This window comes from Onychostoma macrolepis, chromosome 13, assembly GCF_012432095.1.
Source record: "Onychostoma macrolepis isolate SWU-2019 chromosome 13, ASM1243209v1, whole genome shotgun sequence".
NCBI lineage: Eukaryota > Metazoa > Chordata > Actinopteri > Cypriniformes > Cyprinidae > Onychostoma > Onychostoma macrolepis.
In genome coordinates this window covers 32,447,710-32,467,709 of record NC_081167.1, presented here as the reverse complement: position 1 = coordinate 32,467,709, position 20,000 = coordinate 32,447,710, and the positions used below count along the sequence as shown (strand labels likewise).

The window sequence follows — 20,000 nt, the reverse complement described above, 5'->3', positions numbered from 1 at the left end:
TCAGACTGTGTTCACTGAGTGTGTGTGTGTGTGTGTGTGTGTGTGTGTGTATGTGTGTGTGTGTGTGTGTGTGTGTGTGTGTGTATGTGTGTGTGTGTGTGTGTGTGTGTGTGTGTGTGTGTGTGTGTGTGTGTGTGTGTGTGTGTGTGTGTGTGCGGCCCGTCTCTGGCCAGACTGTGTTCACTGAGTGTGTGTGTGTGTGTGTGTGTGTGCGGCCCGTCTCTACGGTCAGACTGTGTTCACTGAGTGTGTGTGTGTGTGTGTGTGTGTGTGTGTGCCGGCCCGTCTCTGGCCAGACTGTATTCACTGAGTGTGTGTGTGTGTGTGTGTGTGTGTGTGTGTGTGTGTGTATGCCGGCCCGTCTCTCACGGCCAGACTGTGTTCACTGAGTGTGTGTGTGTGTGTGTGTGTGCAGCCCGTCTCTACGGCCAGACTGTGTTCACTGAGTGTGTGTGTGTGTGTGTGTGTGTATGCCGGCCCGTCTCACGGCCAGACTGTGTTCACTGTGTGTGTGTGTGTGTGTGTGTGTGCCGCCCGTCTCACGGTCAGACTGTGTTCACTGAGTGTGTGTGTGTGTGTGTGTATGCCGGCCCGTCTCACGGCCAGACTGTGTTCACTGAGTGTGTGTGTGTGTGTGTGTGTGTGTGTGTGTGTGTGTGTGTGTGTGTGTGTGTGTGTGTGTGTGTGTGCCGCCCGTCTCACGGTCAGACTGTGTTCACTGAGTGTGTGTGTGTGTGTGCCGGCCCGTCTCTCACGGCCAGACTGTGTTCACTGAGTGTGTGTGTGTGTGTGTGTGTGTGTGCCGGCCCGCCTCACGGCCAGACTGTGTTCATTGAGTGTGTGTGTGTGTGTGTGCCGCCCGTCTCACGGCCAGACTGTGTTCACTGAGTGTGTGTGTGTGTGTGTGTGTGCCGCCCGTCTCTCACGGCCAGACAGTGTTCACTGAGTGTGTGTGTGTGTGTGTGTGTGTGTGTGTGTGTGTGTGTGTGTGTGCCGGCCCGCCTCACGGCCAGACTGTGTTCACTGAGTGTGTGTGTGTGTGTGTGTGTATGCCGCCCGTCTCACGGCCAGACTGTGTTCACTGAGTGTGTGTGTGTGTGTGTGTGTGTGTGTGTGTGTGTGTGTGTGTGTGTGTGTGCCGGCCCGTCTCTCACGGCCAGACTGTGTTCACTGAGTGTGTGTGTGTGTGTGTGCCGGCCCGTCTCTACGGTCAGACTGTGTTCACTGAGTGTGTGTGTGTGTGTGTGTGTGTGTGTGTGCCGCCCGTCTCTCACGGCCAGACTGTGTTCACTGAGTGTGTGTGTGTGTGTGTGTGTGTGTGTGTGTGTGTGTGTGTGTGTATGTGTGTGTGTGTGTGTGTGTGTGTGTGTGTGTGTGTGTGTGTGTGTGTGTGTGTGTGTGTGTGTGTGTGTGTGTGTGTGTGCCGCCCGTCTCTACGGCCAGACTGTGTTCACTGAGTGTGTGTGTGTGTGTGTGTGTGTGTGTGCGGCCCGTCTCTCACGGTCAGACTGTGTTCACTGAGTGTGTGTGTGTGTGTGTGTGTGTGTGTGCCGGCCCGTCTCTACGGCCAGACTGTGTTCACTGAGTGTGTGTGTGTGTGTGTGTGTGTGTATGCCGGCCCGTCTCTACGGCCAGACTGTGTTCACTGAGTGTGTGTGTGTGTGTGTGTGTGTGCCGGCCCGTCTCTGGCCAGACTGTGTTCACTGAGTGTGTGTGTGTGTGTGTGTGTGTGCCGCCCGTCTCTCACGGCCAGACTGTGTTCACTGAGTGTGTGTGTGTGTGTGTGTGTGTGTGTGTGTGCGGCCCGTCTCTCACGGCCAGACTGTGTTCACTGAGTGTGTGTGTGTGTGTGTGTGTGTGTGTATGCCGCCCGTCTCACGGCCAGACTGTGTTCACTGAGTGTGTGTGTGTGTGTGTGTGTGTGTGTGCGGCCCGTCTCTACGGCCAGACTGTGTTCAATGAGTGTGTGTGTGTGTGTGTGTGTGCGGCCCGTCTCTGGTCAGACTGTGTTCACTGAGTGTGTGTGTGTGTGTGTGTGTGTGTGTGTGTGTGTGTGTGTGTGTGTGTGTGTGTGTGTGTGTGTGTGTGTGTGTGTGTGTGTGTGTGTGTGTGTGTGTGTGTGTGTGTGTGTGTGTGTGTGCCGCCCGTCTCACGGCCAGACTGTGTTCACTGAGTGTGTGTGTGTGTGTGTGTGTGTGCGGCCCGTCTCTGGTCAGACTGTGTTCACTGAGTGTGTGTGTGTGTGTGTGTGTGTGTGTGTGCGGCCCGTCTCTGGCCAGACTGTGTTCACTGAGTGTGTGTGTGTGTGTGTGTGTGTGTGTGTGTGTGTATGCCGGCCCGTCTCTCACGGCCAGACTGTGTTCACTGAGTGTGTGTGTGTGTGTGTGTGTGCAGCCCGTCTCTACGGCCAGACTGTGTTCACTGAGTGTGTGTGTGTGTGTGTGTGTGTATGCCGGCCCGTCTCACGGCCAGACTGTGTTCACTGAGTGTGTGTGTGTGTGTGTGTGTGCCGCCCGTCTCACGGCCAGACTGTGTTCACTGAGTGTGTGTGTGTGAGTGTGTGTGTGTGTGTGTGTGTGTGCCGGCCCGTCTCTATGGTCAGACTGTGTTCACTGAGTGTGTGTGTGTGTGTGTGTGTGTGTGTGTGTGTGCCCGTCTCACGGCCAGTGTTCACTGTGTGTGTGTGTGTGTGTGTGTGTGTGTGTGTGTGCCGGCCCGTCTCTCACGGCCAGACTGTGTTCACTGAGTGTGTGTGAGTGTGTGTGTGTGTGTGTGTGTGTGTGCCGGCCCGTCTCTATGGTCAGACTGTGTTCACTGAGTGTGTGTGTGTGTGTGTGTGTGTGTGTGTGTGTGCCGGCCCGTCTCTACGGCCAGTGTTCACTGTGTGTGTGTGTGTGTGTGCGTGTGTGTGTGTGTGTGTGTGTGTGTGTGCCGGCCCGTCTCTACGGCCAGACTGTGTTCACTGAGTGTGTGTGTGTGTGTGTGTGTGTGTGTGTGTGTGTGTGTGAGTGTGTGTGTGGCACAGGGGACTCTTACGCTCAGCTCTTGGTGTTTCAGGGCTTTGTAATGGTATGTGCTGGGGTCGCTTCCAGAGTTTCAGGGCTCTTTTTTGGATATTTAGAAGGAGAGGGTATTGGCCTAATTCTGCCCTGCATCCGTTATAGAGTTATTCTTTGGACTTTGAGTGTTCTTTTACAGAAATCTAAATGTAGAGTTTCGATCGGGTGTTTTTCCCAATTTAAGAAGTCAAATTTTATAGAAGGACCCCACACTTCACTGCCATATAAAACAATTGGTTCAATTATAGATTTGAAAGGTTTGAGCCAGATTTGGATTGGGATGTCAATTTTAATGGATCTTTTTATGGCATAGAAAGCGCTTTGAGCTTTCTCTTTGAGTTCATTCACAGCCAAAGTAAAGAGAAGACATTTCATCTCTGTGTCGTGTAGAGCGAGACCTTGAATGGGGGCGTGTTCTGATATGTTGGCCAATCGGTTGATGTAAATGTTGAAGAGGGTGGGGCTTAAACTGCATCCCTGTCTCACTCCGCGCCCCTGGGGGAAGAATTCGGTTCTTTGGTTTCCAGTTTTAACCGCACAATGGCTGGCTGTGTACACTGATTTGATCAAATCGTAGGATTTTCCTCCTAATCCACTGTCGATCAGTTTTAGGTATAATCCTTCATGCCAGATTGACTCGAATGCTTTCTTGAAATCAACGAAACAAGCAAAAAGTTTTCCTTTGTTTTGATGGACATATTTGTCAATTAGTGTTTGTAATGTAAAGATGTGATCAGATGTGCGACATTTTGGAAGAAAACCAATTTGGCATTTACTGAAGGCACTGTGCTTCGTGAGGAGGTGTAACAGTCTGGTGTTTAAGATGCTGCAGAGAACCGTCCGCAGGTTGCTGTTCACACAGATGCCTCGCTGGTTGTTGGGGTCTAGTTTGTCTCTGTTCTTGTGAATGGTGCTGATGAGGCGCTGGTTCCAGATCTCAGGGAAGAACCCGACACACAGAGCATCACTGAACAGTTTCAGGACGGTCAGTTTGAAGCTTTGGTCAGTGTTTCAGCGTCTCAGGATGCTGTCGACACCGCAGGCTTGGGCTCGAGGACCCGTAGTTTGTCTTCCAGTTCTTTCATTGTTACGGGGAAATCTAAGGGGTTTTGATTTGCTTTAATCTATCTTTCTAAATTGTCTAGTTTATTAATTATTTCATTTTGGTTAGAATTTTGAATGTCGGTTGGGCTATATAACGTCTCCCCGTCTTGGATGGCCAGAATTTCTTGATTTGGTTTGTATAATAATTTCCATTTATCCCAAAATTTGTGTGAATTTATAGATTTTTCAATTTCTTCAAACTGGTTTTGCAAAAACTGTGCTTTTTTCCGCCGGAGTTTGGCTTTATATTGTTTTAGCGCATCACAGTAATGCTCTCTCTCTCAATTCACTTCAGCTTTATTAGCATGACTGTGTAGCACAATGTTGCCAAAGCATTAACATTTATATATAACAACAACATAAATAATAATAAATAAAATCCATCTTAATAAATGAAAAGATAAAGTAAGTCAGTTAATCGTGTTTAGCATCTAACACTGTGAATGGTTAATGCATATTTAGCAGCGAGTGCAGCTGTTATCATCTTCTCCGAGTAAGAAGGGCATGTTCTCAGTATCTCTAAGTTCAGTAAATGATGGAATCAATGCTTCAAATCTGGGGAGAAATGTTTCCCTCACATTGTGATATTTAGGACACATCACACGTCCCGAGTTCGAATCCTGACTGGAGGAACTTTCCTGATCCCGCCCCTCTCCCAGCTCTGATCTGTCCTGTCATAATAAAGGCGAAAATGCCAAAAAATTATATTTAAAATAAATTAAATATATAAATAAATAAACAAACAAACGAACAAAAAAATTTTTTTTAAAAAGAGGGACAAAAATTACATAACTCCTCAAATTATAAATAATTATAAAGACTGTCCCACGCTCAAGATCGCTGTACAGGGCTAACGTTAGCAATATTAAACATACAAAAATACTAAATTATTAGAGACATAACAGCAATATGCACAAATACAAAGGAAAACACAAAAAAGCAAAACAAGCAATAAAACCTTGAGTATGTAATTGTTGTTATTCAAAAATAAAAAGATTTTCTAATGTTTCTAAAATAATGTTCAACACGTTTTGTTATGAACGTCCAGACAGCTGTTGTCATGACACGTGCACCAGCACGCACGGCGTCATCGCGTACGTCACCGCGCCGGATGTTGATATAAAGTCTGGAGGAAGAGCAGGAAGAAAACACAGCAGCGCAAGCTCGAGCTGGACGGAAATAAACAAACACTCGATCCGAAGCGGCTGGTAAGAGTTGATCTCATAATAACCGGTTAACGAGCTTTGCTTCGATTCGACTTTCATTCTTCATGAGCGCTTCAGAAGATGTGTGTGTGTGTGTGTCTGTGTGTGTGTGTGTGTGTGTGTGTGTATCTGTCTGTGTGTCTCTGTCTGTGTGTGTGTGTGTGTGTGTGTGTGTGTGTGTGTGTGTCTGTCTCTGTGTGTGTGTGTGTGTGTGTGTGTGTGCGCGCGCGTATGTGTCTGTGTGTGTGCGCGCGTATGTGTCTGTGTGTGTGCGCGCGTATGTGTCTGTCTGTGTGTGCGCGCGCGTATGTGTCTGTCTGTGTGTGCGCGCGTGTCTCTCTGTGTGTGTGTGTGTGTGTGTGTGTCTGTCTGTGTGTGTGCGCGCGCGCGTCTGTGTGTGCGCGCGTGTCTCTGTCTGTCTGTCTGTGTGTGTGTGTGTGTGTGTGTGTGTGTGCGCGCGTGTCTCTCTGTCTGTGTGTGTGTGTGTGCGCGCGCGTGTCTCTCTGTCTGTCTGTCTGTGTGTGTGTGTGTGTGTGTGTGTGCGCGCGTCTCTGTGTGTGTGTGTGTGTGTGTGTGTGTGTGTGCGCGCGCGTGTCTCTGTCTGTCTGTCTGTCTGTGTGTGTGTGTGTGCGCGTGTCTCTCTGTGTGTGTGTGTGTGTGTGTGTGTGTGTGTGTGTGTGCGTGTTGTCACTGTGATGCTTCGACAGATAAACAGACACAAGAAACGGCCTTCAGCTCGACGCGCTTCATTTATGATCACATTTCACATTATTTGTTGTTTTCCTTCTTTTCTATGGTGAAGCTTAGCTTCTGTCCTGAATGAGATCTATGTTCCTCCTCCAGGGTTTCTGAGAGTCTCCATTCGCCTTTTCACAAATTAAGGCCTTAAATCGAGGCAGAAAGTCATAAAGTCGTGGCATTAAATGTCACATATACTGCCAAAATGATGTTGTTCCTCAGACAAAAACAAGAACAAATATCTGTCAATGGTGAATGAAAACTAGTTTCCCTTTGGATTAAATTGATTTTTCCGAGGCCAATGACAGATATTTGTTCTTGTTTTAATTATAAACTTGCTTCATTTTGATCAGTTTCTCATAAAACAAGATTTATTTAACGTCACTGAACATCATCTCCAGTAAATGTATCTTGATTTAAGACTCTTCAGACATTTAAAACTGGAAGGACATAAATACTGAGGAAGAACGGTGTTCTGTGATCCGAAGGAAAAGTAATAGTTATTTCCATGTATTTACAAAGTAAATAATAAAGATCTGTTGGATGTTGTATTTTTAAATTTCAATGTGTTTCTAATAGAAGACATTTACATGTAGAGACTGTATTGACACATTGGATTTAATTCATTCCCTTCTTTACTTGCTCTTAAAGAGTTTTAGATTGTCCTGAAGCGCTGCTCTCATGCTGTCATTAGCTGTGTTTCCATCCAAAGTTACGAATTAAAATTATGCGCAAAATTGGAATATCGCATAACACATTTGTGAATAAAGCACCGTCTCCATCCAGTGAGCTGAAGAGAACAGAATCGTCTCTTCCTGATCAACTTGCGCTAAATATCAGGAAGAAAGAGTTAATTTGCTGCAGCAGGAGAAGGCACGGTGTGTAATAATGTTTGAATACAATAAATGACGAGCTTCCGAGCTCAGATGAAACACGGTCATGTTATCTTGGTTTAGGAGCCGTTCTGGGAGTTAACCTCTTAACTGTCTCTGTGGGACGCCTGCGTTTGCTTCACTATTTTACAATTAAATCCTAATCTAATCATGACTACTGTATATCGTTGGAAAGGTCTAAGACTCCTAAATAGGTATTTTACCACATTTTGTGTTAAAAGTGCACCTGAAAAATCTACATAACAGGAGTTCTGACCTGTCACAGAAAGTCTTCTTAGTTGCCTTTTTCTTTAGAAATCAGAAGAAATCTCCAAATTCATCCTTTGAAACCCATTTTAAAATCAGACATTGCATTACCATGAAAATGGTACATTAAAATCATGTTACAAAATGTTTTCATTCATGAATCATAAAAATGTAAGTTTGGATAGTACACTATAATGTCTCCGTTCAAAACTGTGAGTGACAGTTACGGGGTTAAGTTGCGGCATTTTAGAATAACAAAAGTAGCATTTCCGATGCTGTGCAGCGAGATCGGTCCCTCGATCGGTCCAGTTGTATGCTGTCCCATCGCAAAGTCACGTCTTTTTTAATGCGCATAAAGAAATTTATTCGGTTAAAGTGTTTCCATCGCATGTGCATGTTTTCTTAACGGATAATAAATTTATCCTACTTTTTAAATGCGCATTTTTAGAATTTATGCGCATCTTGGCGTTTCCATCCAGCGTTTTTTATTTGTTTTTTTATGCGATATCCCAAAATGCGTATAAAAATGGGTGGCTGGAAGCACCGCTGGTAACGCTGCGTGTCTCGCTGTCACAGGTGTGTTTGTGTGGATCATGGGCCGGATCTTCTTGGATCACATCGGCGGGACGCGCCTGTTCTCCTGCGCCAACTGCGACACCATCCTGACCAACCGCTCCGAGCTGATCTCCACGCGCTTCACCGGCGCCACCGGACGCGCATTCCTCTTCAACAAGGCACGCGAGCCGCATCGTCTGCGATGTTCTTGTTGTTTTAACAATGCGCAATTTGGCATGATCCAGTACATGCTATAGCAAAAACCATTCAGAACCCCTACAGAGTTGTGAAGTGCGAGAGAGCGTGTTCTTTCACCGCACGATTCAGCTTATTAAAATACACTTAGAATGATCACAAGATTCAAGATATACAACGGTTCAATAAACAAGAATTAATATTAAGAGACTTAAGTTTTAAACACCAAATTTCCTGTTTTTGCGCTATTTTGACCATAAAAATAATTCCAAACACTAGGGCTGGGCGATATGGCAAAAAAATAAAATCTCTTTTTTTTTCAGAACATCTGACTGATTCTCTGTATTTTTTATGATTTTTAACTAGTCAACTTGAAAATGTAACTCCCTTCTTCTTGCATTTTTCCCTGTTCCACTGCGCAACGCATCTTTATCTACACAAAAGTGCATTCTGTGTGAATGGCGTCACGTGTGAGCGGTTAATCACGTGCGGTTGGATCGCTCTTTTCTCTGTACTGTTATCAATGGCATATTGTCAAAGTGTCTAATTCTAATGTTTGGTAATATTTCTATTCAAAATCATGATTCCTCGATTTATAAAAAATAAAATCGTGGCAAAACATTCAATTCGAATTAATCGATAAATCAGAAAAATCGCCCAGCCCAATCAAACACAGCCACAGCACTGTTTTGTGTCTCTAAAGCAACATGATGGTGATTCGTAACCGTTTAAATGATTCGGTTCAATCACAATGACTCACTTATTAACAGTGACTTGCTGCCACCTGCTGGCGGTTTTAATTTCACATTTAAAGCATCTTTTAATTTGTTAAATAATTAAAAATATCAGTATTCACGTGTTATGTTTAAAATATCAAAACAGTATTTATGTATTTGTAATTGCAAGTTAAATGCATTCATGTTCTGCATTAAACCGTGTGTAAACACATCTAAACACCTCTTCAGACGCAGATTCTGTGTTTTCTCTGCATTGCAAAGATGAATTTTGTTGCTATTTATTTCATTTGTTTGATAACAGCCCAAATGTCTTATTATTCTAATTCACTGATTAAATGTAGGAATTTGACTCCAAAGATGATGCACACTTTTAGAAAAAATGGCTTTACGAAGGTAAAAATGGCCACTAAAGGTAAAGATTAGTGCTGTCAAACGATTAATTGCATCCAAAATAAAAGTTTTTGTTTACATAATGTGTATATTTATTATATGTATATAAATACACACACGAACAGTATATATTTTGAAAATAATTCCTTGTATATATTTATATTCATATAATTGATATTATATATAAATATTTTAACATATAACATATTTTTCTTAAATATATACATGCATGTGTGTGTATTTATATATACATAATACATTTACACAGTGCACGCATATATTATGTAAACACAAACTTTTATTTTGGCTGCAATTAATCATTTGACAGCACTAGTAAAAATAAATTGGAACTTATTGAAAAAGATTAATTTCTATCACTGCTGTGAACTGACCACAGAATATGAAGAATATCAAAAAATGTAGGAATCGGCTGTCCACAGTTCTTAAGATATCAGAAAAAATCCCAGAAAATATCAAGATATAATTTTTTATTAGATTTTTTTTGTCAATATCGCACACCCCTATGAGCGACTGGCCGTGGCTAGCGCTGATGCTAACGCTAGCGTGGCGTGATGTGTTCCAGGTGGTGAACCTGCAGTACAGCGAGGTGCAGGACCGCGTGATGCTGACCGGCAGACACATGGTGCGAGACGTCAGCTGCAAGAACTGCAACAGCAAGCTGGGCTGGATCTACGAGTTCGCCACCGAGGACAGCCAGCGCTATAAAGAGGGCCGCGTGATCCTGGAGCGAGCGCTAGTGCGCGAGAGCGAGGGCTTCGAGGAGCACGTCCCTTCAGACGCGTCCTGAGGACCAGCGCTCTCCGTGACTCTCAGATGTTTGTTAGGCCAAACCCTGATTTCAACTCTATAGATTCACCAATAAACATGCACAGCAGCTCGAGAGCTTCAGATGCACAGTCTCTTCTGTAATTGGCTAAAACAAACGCGGCTCGTAATGACCAGACCATCTGCTCACGAAGGGATGGCCGTTCAGATTATTTGACAGAAAGGCATGTGTTCATGGCTTCTTTTCCCGTGTTTCACACATCTTTCCTCTGTAAGTATGGAGTTCTGTTTGTGCCAAAAGTGTAGACTGTTTTGTCCATGTCTGCTTGTTCTTTTTTGTTCATAATTTAGACGTTTGTGCTCTCATTCTGTACGGATATCCATATTAACAAACAGAATTTGCTCAATGATAAGTTTCTCACCATTTTTTTTTTATCTCTGAATATTATGACAATATCGGTGATGACTATTATCGAAGCCTGTTACCGCCACTGAATACAATTTTTTTTAAAAAGGTTATTGCGACTTTTTATCTCACAATTATGACTCTTTAACTTGCAATTGTCAGTTTGTATCACGCAATTATGAGAAAAGAAGTCAGAATTGTGAGCGAAATATATATATTTTTTTAATTCAATAGCGGAAACGGGCTTCCATATGACTATAGATCGATTAATGCAAAAAAATAATGAATGCATCTGGAAGTTTGAGAGAACTCTTATTGGGAAAATCTAATTCTGTTTGTTTATCTGGATATTTGTAAAATACTACAGAATGTAAAGCATAGCTCTGAACTGAAGAAATGGCATGAAACAACGGCACTAACAGCAGACGGAGAGATGTCATGTACGATCCAGACGAGACTTTTGGCACAAATGTAACTCCATACATACATGCATAAGATCTCTTGTGCTAGTATTAGTGTTGTTGGGATAACATCTCCTCCTTCACCGGGAAACCAGGGTCAATGAAAGCAGATCACTACTGAAATGATGTAGATTTCTCCACAAATTCTCTGTTTGTTTCCTTAAAAGCTGAGGACAATTGTGAAGTGTTATCATCCTTTAATAACTCATCTATTTCTGCATCTGTGGTTTCTCTACACTCATGTGACCAAACAGGTTCAGGATTTCAGACCGAAGAGATCTGAAGGTTTTTCTGGTTGAGCAGGCTTTTAGCAGAAGTTTAGAAAGAGCTGCATTCACTCAATCTGCGATCTGTAGTCAAAGGCATGAGTAAAAACATCCAGCCGCTTCAAACACAATCACACGACTGTGCCGTTGTATTTCTACACTGTTTGAAACTACCTTGCTTTGTTCTGTTGGAGAGGAGCGTGGCAGTGATTTTATTCAGATTCTCGTGATCGTTTGTGATTTAAGACTTTCTCTGAATCTCCTCAGTTCTGCTGAATTCAAGCTCAGCGTGTTGAACTTTATTGTACTGTGTTTGTTTGCTTCTGATGTCGAAGTACCCGCTTCTCTATCTGTCCTTTGATTAAAGCCGCTTCTGTTCATTATTGTATTCCAAAGCTCAGTTGTGTATTTAGCATGAGGTTCATTGTGTTATATTTGATGTCTGACTTGAAGAATAAATCATTTCCTAAAGTGGAATGTTTCTACCTTCCCAGTATTTCAAGAAATCAGTAACACTTTACCATAAGGTTCCATTTGTTAACAGTAGAACTAAGATTAAAAAACACTTCAGAAGTATTCATTCATTTTAATGTTCATTTCTGTGCATTTACTAATACCTGATTAAAGTCAAAAGCTGTATTTATTAATATTATTTGTGCATTATTATTATTATACCCTGCAGTCATAAGCAGCACAGCTATATCTGCAGCAATAGCCAACAATACACTGTATGGGTCAAAATTATCCATTTTTCTTTTATGCCAAAAATCATTAGGATATTAAGTAAAGATTATGTTCCATGAAGATATTTTGTAATTTTCCTAAAGTAAATATATTAAAACTTTAAAGGTGATTTTCTCAGTATTTAGATTTTTTTGCTCCCTCAGATTCCAGATTTTCAAATAGTTGTATCTCAGCCAAATATTGTCCAACAAACCATACATCAATGGAAAGATTATTTATTCAGCTTTCAGATGATGTATAAATCTCAATTTCAAAAAATTGACCCTTATGACTGGTTTTGTGCTCCAATGTCACATTTAATATAGCTGAGCTAGCGATGAACAAGTGTATTTTTATTAACTAACATAAAGATTTGTAAATACTGTAACAAATGCATCACTCATTGTTAATGTTAGTGAATGCGTTGGGATCTTAAGACTGAGCTCAGTGTTGGTGTTTTGTGCTCCAGCAGATGGGAGTAAAGCTCAGTGTGGATTGGTCATCATCGTCATGACAACATCACGTTCACACTGATCATCTTCTGAGTTTGCTCTAACTACAGGTGACTGACGGGTTTCATCTTGCATTCACACACACACACACACCAGAACAAAGCTGGTTTCTGCTGATCAGCACACAAACATGCAGCACAACACGGACTTGAGAGAGAACTACAGACGGCTTTAAAAGCAGCCTGCACTGCTCTGTTTTACCCCACATCATGTCTCTAAGAAAACATCTGAAATGCACTTTTATTGCACTTTATCTATTTGCGTCTGAAGATTTCTATCTTAATCCATATCTTTAAAGTGTTTTACATTCAGAAAACTTTACCGTTTTATTCCTCTGAAGGTTTGTTCATATTTCATTCACACTGATATATTTGACTCCTGAAGACATGGTGAAAATGTGTTTGTTTTCTGTCTGAAAAGAGAAATCCCTTCTGAAAAAGCTCTCATATGTCGACAAAATCATTGTTTTAAACCTGGCTTTAGTTCATGTTCAGATTTATTTTCTGGGAAAGTATGCAAATTAGTGCATGTTTAATTAGAAAATGCCTCATTTGCATGTTGAAACAGAACTTTTCGGAAATCCTGTAATACATGTTTATTGCACTCACTTTATATTAAGTGTCCTTAACAACAATATACTTACATTTAAATTCATCATTTGAAATGTACTTATTGTGTACATACATGTTTTTACATTGCACTTAGTAATATGCATTGCTAAGAACTTCATTTGGACAACTTTAAAGGTGATTTTCTCAATATTATGATTTTTTTGCACCCTCAGATTCCAGATTTTCAAATAGTTGCAAATATTGTCCTATCATAACAAACCATACATCAATAGAAAGATTATTTATTCAGATGATGCATAAATGATGAGGCCCATTTATTTATTTATTTATTGTATTTTTTTATTTTACTAACCATTCTTAATGTAATTAACCAACTGGAGAATTGCAGTGATATTAGTTATCCATGTTTAGTTGTTTTGTTCACCTGTGGTGATCCTCCTCTGGGTTTTGATTTTCCAGCAGCACCAAACCAAATAAAGAAATAAAGTGCTTGCACAGTTTGAATTTCTCAGTTGTTTAAGGACACGGGGAGACAATCAGAAGGTGAATTAGCTTATGTTTATGATGCGAGATGAAAGTCTCATCTTATCCAGCGCGTGCGTGCCAAAGGCTGTTTAATGTATGACAGTGGATAAATAACCCCGCGGACCTGCATGGAACTAACTAACCCTGGGCTCAAACTAACCCAGTCAGCAGAAAAAACCAGCTGGATGAGTGTTCAAAGGTGACAATGACAAGAATCCGCTGAGGAGACGCGCGCAGAATCGCTGGAGACGCGGCGCGTCATCATCATCATCAGCGCGTGGAAAAGTGCCAACTCATGATCGCCAACGTGAGACAGACAGGTGAGGAGCAGAGACAGACAGGTGAGCATCAGTGAGACCTCCGCGCATCTGCAGCACCGCACGCACGCGATCATGGGGCGCTACAGCGGCAAGACGTGCCGCCTGATCCTGATGCTTGTCATCACCGTCATCTTCTTCGTGGCGGAGATCGTGGCGGGGTACATGGGCAACTCCATCGCGCTGGTGTCGGACTCCTTCAACATGCTGTCGGACATTCTGTCGCTGTGCGTCGGGCTGACGGCGGCGCGTGTGTCGCGGCGCGCCGGCTCTGGGCGCTTCACGTACGGCATGGGCCGCGCGGAGGTGGTGGGTGCGCTGGCCAACGCCGTGTTCCTCGCCGCGCTCTGCTTCTCCGTGTCCATGGAGTCGCTCAAGAGGCTCGCCATGCCGCAGGCCATCGATGACCCGCCGCTGGTGCTGATCGTGGGCTCGCTGGGGCTCGCGGTGAACGTGCTCGGGCTGCTGATCTTCCAGGACTGCAGCAGCTGCCGGTGCGCGACGCGGCGGGACGACGCCCCGGTGCCGCGCAACGAGGATGAGGAGGACGCGGCGGAAGAAACAGGTGCTGGTCCTAACGCTTCGTGTTTGTTTTGCAGCGTCACTGCTTCATCTGCTGTGTGCAAACGCCTTTAAAAAGTTGGTTTTACATTCATTGTGAATCTAAGCAAGAAGCTTTCTGTGGGTCTCGACCTTTCACAGATTAAATCAGAGCAGAAATCATGAAATCATGCACTGCCAGAAACAAAGCTCTTCCTCGGTATTTCTGTCGTGTTTTCCAGAGCAAATGTCTAAAGATTCTTGTTTATATAAATCTTGTTTTCTGACAAATAGATCAAAGTGAAGTGTTTATGACTGAAGCAGTGCCAGTGAGGAATCAAAACTGGTTTGCTCTTTGAATTAAGATGATTTTTGGCAGATATTTGATCTTGTCTCAATCATTTTGATGAATTTCTAATAAAACAAGATCGTTGTGAATATCAAGTAAGTGTATGTTGATGTAAGAATCTGGAAAACCAGACCAGTGGTGTGATCAGAAGTTACAGTAAAAGTTATATCAGTATATTTGTAAAACAAATATCTATGAGGAATCAAAACTTGTTTTTCCTTTGATAAAATGCTTTTTCTAAACCCACTGGCAGATAGTTCTTGTTTTAATCATAAATTCACTTCATTTTACTGAATTTCTCGTAAAACAAGATTTATATAAACAAGAATCTTGAGACATTTGCTCTGGAAAACACGACAGAAGCGCTGATGAGGAGCAGTGTGATCAGAAGTTACAGTAAAAGTTATTTCAGTATATTTTTTTGTAAAATGAATTAAAAGTAATGGAGATCTGTTGGAAGTTGTTTAAGACTGTATTCGATTTTCTTTACTTGTTCTTCAAACCTGCAGAATCCAGATGAACACACACACACATTAAACAGACGTCTCTGCGATGTGCGTGTGGTATCTGGGACAGATCTGCGTGTGTTGTTAAAGTGCAGTATTGTGTGGCCTCTGACTGCGTGCTTGTACTTTGGTCTTATAATCTGAATAATCTGCCGCTGCAGACCAGCGTGACTGATGTTTGAGCCTCAGACGGAGCTGGAGCTTTGTGTTTGTCGTGGATCTTTAGCACTGCACTCCACACTTGTGCTTTCTCCGTCCACAGACCTGCAGGAGAAGAAGGCTGGGAGCGACGGGCCTCCTCTGAACATCCGGGGTGAGCGAGCGAGCCGCTGAGCTTTACTGTTCATCAGCAGGGACTCAGCAGCGTTTTGAGCCTCTCTCTCTCTCTGTGTGTGAATGGCATGTCTCTCTCTCTCTCTCTCTCTCTCTGTGTGTGTGTGAATGGCATGTCTCTCTCTCTGTGTGTGTGTGTGTGAATGGCATGTCTCTCTCTCTCTGTGTGTGTGTGTGAATGGCATGTCTCTCTCTCTCTCTCTCTCTCTGTGTGTGTGAATGGCATGTCTCTCTCTCTCTCTCTCTGTATGTGTGTGAATGGCATGTCTCTCTCTCTCTCTCTCTCTGTGTGTGAATGGCATTCTCTCTCTCTCTCTCTCTGTGTGTGAATGGCATGTCTCTCTCTCCACAGGCGTGCTGCTGCATGTGCTAAATGACGCGCTGGGCTCGGTGGTGGTGGTGGTGGCCTCGGCTCTGTTCTATGTGTGGCCCCTGGCCCCTGAGAGCCCGTGTAACTGGCAGTGTTACGTGGACCCCAGTCTGACGCTGGTCATGGTGGTCATCATCATGTCATCAGCTGCTCCTCTGGTCAAAGAAACGGCCGGGATCCTGCTGCAGATGAGTCCCGCTGACCTGCCGCTCACCGCCGTCTGTGAGTTCACTCAAGTCTCTGTGCACTATATACAGGTGCATCTCAATCAATCAGAATGTTGTGGAAAAGTTCATTTATTTCAGTAATTCAACTCAAATTGTGAAACTTGTGTATTAAATAAATTCAATGCACACAGACTGAAGTAGTTTAAGTCTTTGGTTCTTTTAATTGTGATGATTTTGGCTCACATTTAACAAAAACCCACCAATTCACTATCTCAACAAATTAGAATACTTCATAAGACCAATAAAAAAAGGTTTTTAGTGAATTGTTGGCCTTCTGGAAAGTATGTTCATTTACTGTATATGTACTCAATACTTGGTAGCGGCTCCTTTTGCTTTAATTACTGCCTCAATTCGGCGTGGCATGGAGGTGATCAGTTTGTGGCACTGCTGAGGTGGTCTGGAAGCCCAGGTTTCTTTGACAGTGGATTGTATTGTACATAGATTCTCTATGGGGTTCAGGTCTGGTGAGTTTGCTGGCCAGTCAAGCACACCAACACCATGGTCATTTAACCAACTTTTGGTGCTTTTGGCAGTGTGGGCAGGTGCCAAATCCTGCTGGAGAATGAAATCAGCATCTTTAAAAAGCTGGTCAGCAGAAGGAAGCATGAAGTGCTCCAAAATGTCTGGGTAAATGGGTGCAGTGACTTTGGTTTTCAAAAAACACAATGGAGCAACACCAGCAGATGACATTGCACCCCAAATCATCACAGACTGTGGAAACTTAACACTGGACTTCAAGCAACTTGGGCTATGAGCTTCTCCACCCTTCCTCCAGACTCTAGGACCTTGCTTTCCAAATGAAATACAGAACTTGCTCTCATCTGAAAAGAGGACTTTGGACCACTGGGCAACAGTCCAGTTCTTCTTCTCCTTAGCCCAGGTAAGACGCCTGACGTTGTCTGTGGTTCAGGAGCGGCTTAACAAGAGGAATACGACAACTGTAGCCAAATTCCTCGACACGTCTGTGTGTGGTGGCTCTTGATGCCTTGACCCCAGCCTCAGTCCATTCCTTGTGAAGTTCACCCAAATTCTTGAATGGATTTTGCTTGACAATCCTCATAAGGCTGCGGTTCTCTCGGTTGGTTGTGCTTCTTTTTCTTCCACACTTTTTCCTTCCACTCAACTTTCTGTTAACATGCTTGGATACAGCACTCTGTGAACAGCCAGCTTCTTTGGCAATGAATGTTTGTGGCTTACCCTCCTTGTGAAGGGTGTCAATGATTGTCTTCTGGACAACTATCAGATCAGCAGTCTTCCCCATGATTGTGTAGCTAGTGAACCAAACTGAGAGACCATTTTGAAGGCTCAGGAAACCTTTGCAGGTGTTTTGAGTTGATTAGCTGATTGGCATGTCACCATATTCTAATTTGTTGAGACTTAAGCTACTTCAGTCTGTGTGCATAGAATTTATTTAATGCACGAGTTTCACAATTTGAGTTGAATTACTGAAATAAATTAACTTTTCCACGACATTCTAATTTATTGAGATGCACCTGTATACGCATCCCAGTTCACGTATTTATGCACTATTCTGTGAGGTTTTTTAGTATAGATTGTGTAATCAGTATGTTCACACTGGACTCTTCTAATGCCCGGATGATGACCTTCATTAGCTGATAAAACGAAGCGTAGAATATTAGACACTTCATGCATTCGACCGTCGCAGCTGTAATTACTCGAGTACTGCTGCTTTAGGACATAGAATAGTGCGTAGTGTAGTGTGTCGTTTGGGACACAGCTTATATTATCTTTTGCACACGCTGTATAAACACAGTCTGCTTCACTACGTTAACATGAAGGATTTATTTTCCAGTTTTTGCACAGGCCGTTCACAATTATTACGTATCACGTATTATTAGCACGCAGGCCGATGTTTATTGTTAATGTTGTAAGTACACAGCAGCTTTGTCATCTGTTGCTTTAAAGGCACAACAGACGCGTGTCATTGGTTGTAACGCGCAACACTGAAAAAACGCATGGCGCAGATCTCAATTTAATGCTGCAGTCAACACTTTTCATTTCATTTTCATTTTATTTGCGACAGCCATAATGAATTTAGTTTAACTATACAGCAGCACTTTCTTTTAGTTTCTACAAGCGGAAACCGAGGATAGTGCGGTTATTACGTCATTGATAGGCGACGATGACCAGGGACCAGACATTATTTAAAATTGGAATTTCTCTGGATTTACGAATCCTTGGGAACTTTTGGGAAAACGTAAGTACACAACTACATGAAATATACCACACTGTGCAAGTGGTTTTTGGATATTTTATTATGAAAATCTTACATATTGTGCCTTTAAATGCTCATGCTCTTTAAAGCAGGATGGATTCTGATTGGCTGTCGATGTTTTTATGATGATTCAGCAGCTGGAATAAAATCATTCTGAAAGAGATTCCAGCGAAATCATTCATCTGTGATGTTATTGTTGTAGTCGTGGTGTGGACTCTGCTATTCTTTTAAATTTAGAACAGTTTTCAAAACTTTATTGTTATAGTTTTGTGTTGAATGAGCCTTTTAACTTAAAAAATGGCGTAGAAACAATTTGCACTCAGAAATTGCTTGTTTCACAAATAATTACAAAAAAATGACAGATAACATTGAATTAAACATGACTGAAATACTTAGATTGAAATAGTAATTGTTTTGTAAAACTATTTGTCCTGTAAAATTTATAATTTACAACTACAGAAAATGACAGTGTATTTTACAGCGTAGGGTTGAAGGAAATCTCTGTGAACATACTGGGCACTTTCTGCCAGGACATCATGACAAAGAAACAGCAAGTAACGCATTGAATTAAATGTGAAATTTTGAAGTAGAAAGACCAAAACTGTATTTTCTTGTAGTTTAACTGTAGGACATCTTTTTTAGAGATTTCAGTCAGCTACTAGTAAATTTCACTAAGTTAAAGGACAAAGAAACAGCAAGTAACGCACTGAATTAAATGTGAATTTAAACTATATTTTCTTGTAGTTTAACTTGTAATTTTCAACATCGGAAGTTCATTTTTTCCACCGAGGGCTGAAGGGAATCTCTGTAAGGTTTCTGTTGTTGGCGTGTCGCGGTGCTGATGCTGTGTGTCTCTGTCTCAGTGGAGAGCGTGTGCAAACTCCCCGGCGTGGCGAGCGTTCACGAGGCTCACGTCTGGGAGTTAGCTAAAGGACGGAACGTGGCTTCGCTGCACGTCAAAGTGTGCGCTGACCTGCAGGATCCGGCTCTTCAGACGCAGATCCAGAAGCTGTTCCAGCGCGCCGGCGTCCACAGCGTCACGGTTCAGCTGGAGCGCGCCGACGCAGAGCTGCCCTGCTGTCCTCCTGCCTCCAGAGACGTGACCGTCGACATGCTGCCCGAGAAAGAGAAGCAGAAATCAGCCAAACACAGCCAGAGCACCAAGTTCTGAAGCTGTTTCTCGACCCGGACCGGAAGCCCACGGGTTTCGAATGCCGGCCGGTTCTGAGAAAGTCCCATGATTAATGCGCAGAACAAACAGACCTCGTGTTTCATTACTCCTCACGACTGTGCCTCGCTGCCCTTTAAGACTCCAGCTAATGATTCCTTGTAATTGTTCTTCGTTAGTTTGAGACACGAGTATGAGTCTGATCAACACGGTGCCTGACAGAACCCGGATCATCAGTCTAATTATTTATTGCTCTGAATGAGAGACATGTCCAGCTCATGTTTCAGCCCAAAACCACCGGATAAAAACACATAATCAAGCCAAAGTCTCACAAGTGTGTAAAGAATGTAAACATGATAGTATTTGCCGTAGTGCCTCTAATGCTTATGCTGATGTATGTAATAAATAACAATCTGTATTACAGTAATATGCAATTATTGTTTACAAATATTTTTTAAATGAGTTTCTTTTAATTTTGGGGTGTAATTCGACCTGGACACGGTTTCATGAGATTCCTTCCAATAGCATATTTGCATTCCTTACTGTTATTTATGACCTTTTGCTCTTAATAATCTTTATAA

The 20,000-nt window shown here is 42.9% G+C and overlaps 3 protein-coding genes across 3 annotated transcripts in view; 2 read left to right on the top strand and 1 right to left on the bottom strand.

The window, feature by feature from the left end:
* The first annotated feature begins 5,223 nt into the window (after window positions 1–5,223).
* Window positions 5,224–11,665, top strand: LOC131552541 (protein yippee-like 5). Its single transcript, XM_058796377.1, has 3 exons — window positions 5,224–5,371; window positions 7,822–7,979; window positions 9,706–11,665. Exons 2-3 carry the CDS (start codon window positions 7,839–7,841, stop codon window positions 9,928–9,930), a joined length of 366 nt encoding a protein of 121 aa, XP_058652360.1. The 5' UTR covers window positions 5,224–5,371; window positions 7,822–7,838; the 3' UTR covers window positions 9,931–11,665.
* A 1,178-nt stretch (window positions 11,666–12,843) lies between these two features.
* Window positions 12,844–20,000, top strand: part of slc30a10 (solute carrier family 30 member 10) — a 7,326-nt gene continuing 169 nt past the window's right edge. The window contains exons 1-4 of the mRNA XM_058796374.1: window positions 12,844–14,255; window positions 15,348–15,398; window positions 15,771–16,010; window positions 19,115–20,000. The exon at window positions 19,115–20,000 is cut by the window's right edge and continues 169 nt beyond it. Of these exons, the coding sequence (XP_058652357.1) occupies window positions 13,766–14,255; window positions 15,348–15,398; window positions 15,771–16,010; window positions 19,115–19,422 (1,089 nt within the window). The 5' untranslated portion in view covers window positions 12,844–13,765 and the 3' untranslated portion in view covers window positions 19,423–20,000. The remainder of the gene's footprint in view (window positions 14,256–15,347; window positions 15,399–15,770; window positions 16,011–19,114) is intronic.
* The window catches only part of lclat1 (lysocardiolipin acyltransferase 1), a 25,017-nt gene continuing 23,893 nt past the window's right edge, over window positions 18,877–20,000 (bottom strand). The window contains exon 7 of the transcript XR_009273998.1: window positions 18,877–19,365. The gene's annotated coding sequence lies outside the window, so the exon portion shown is untranslated. The remainder of the gene's footprint in view (window positions 19,366–20,000) is intronic.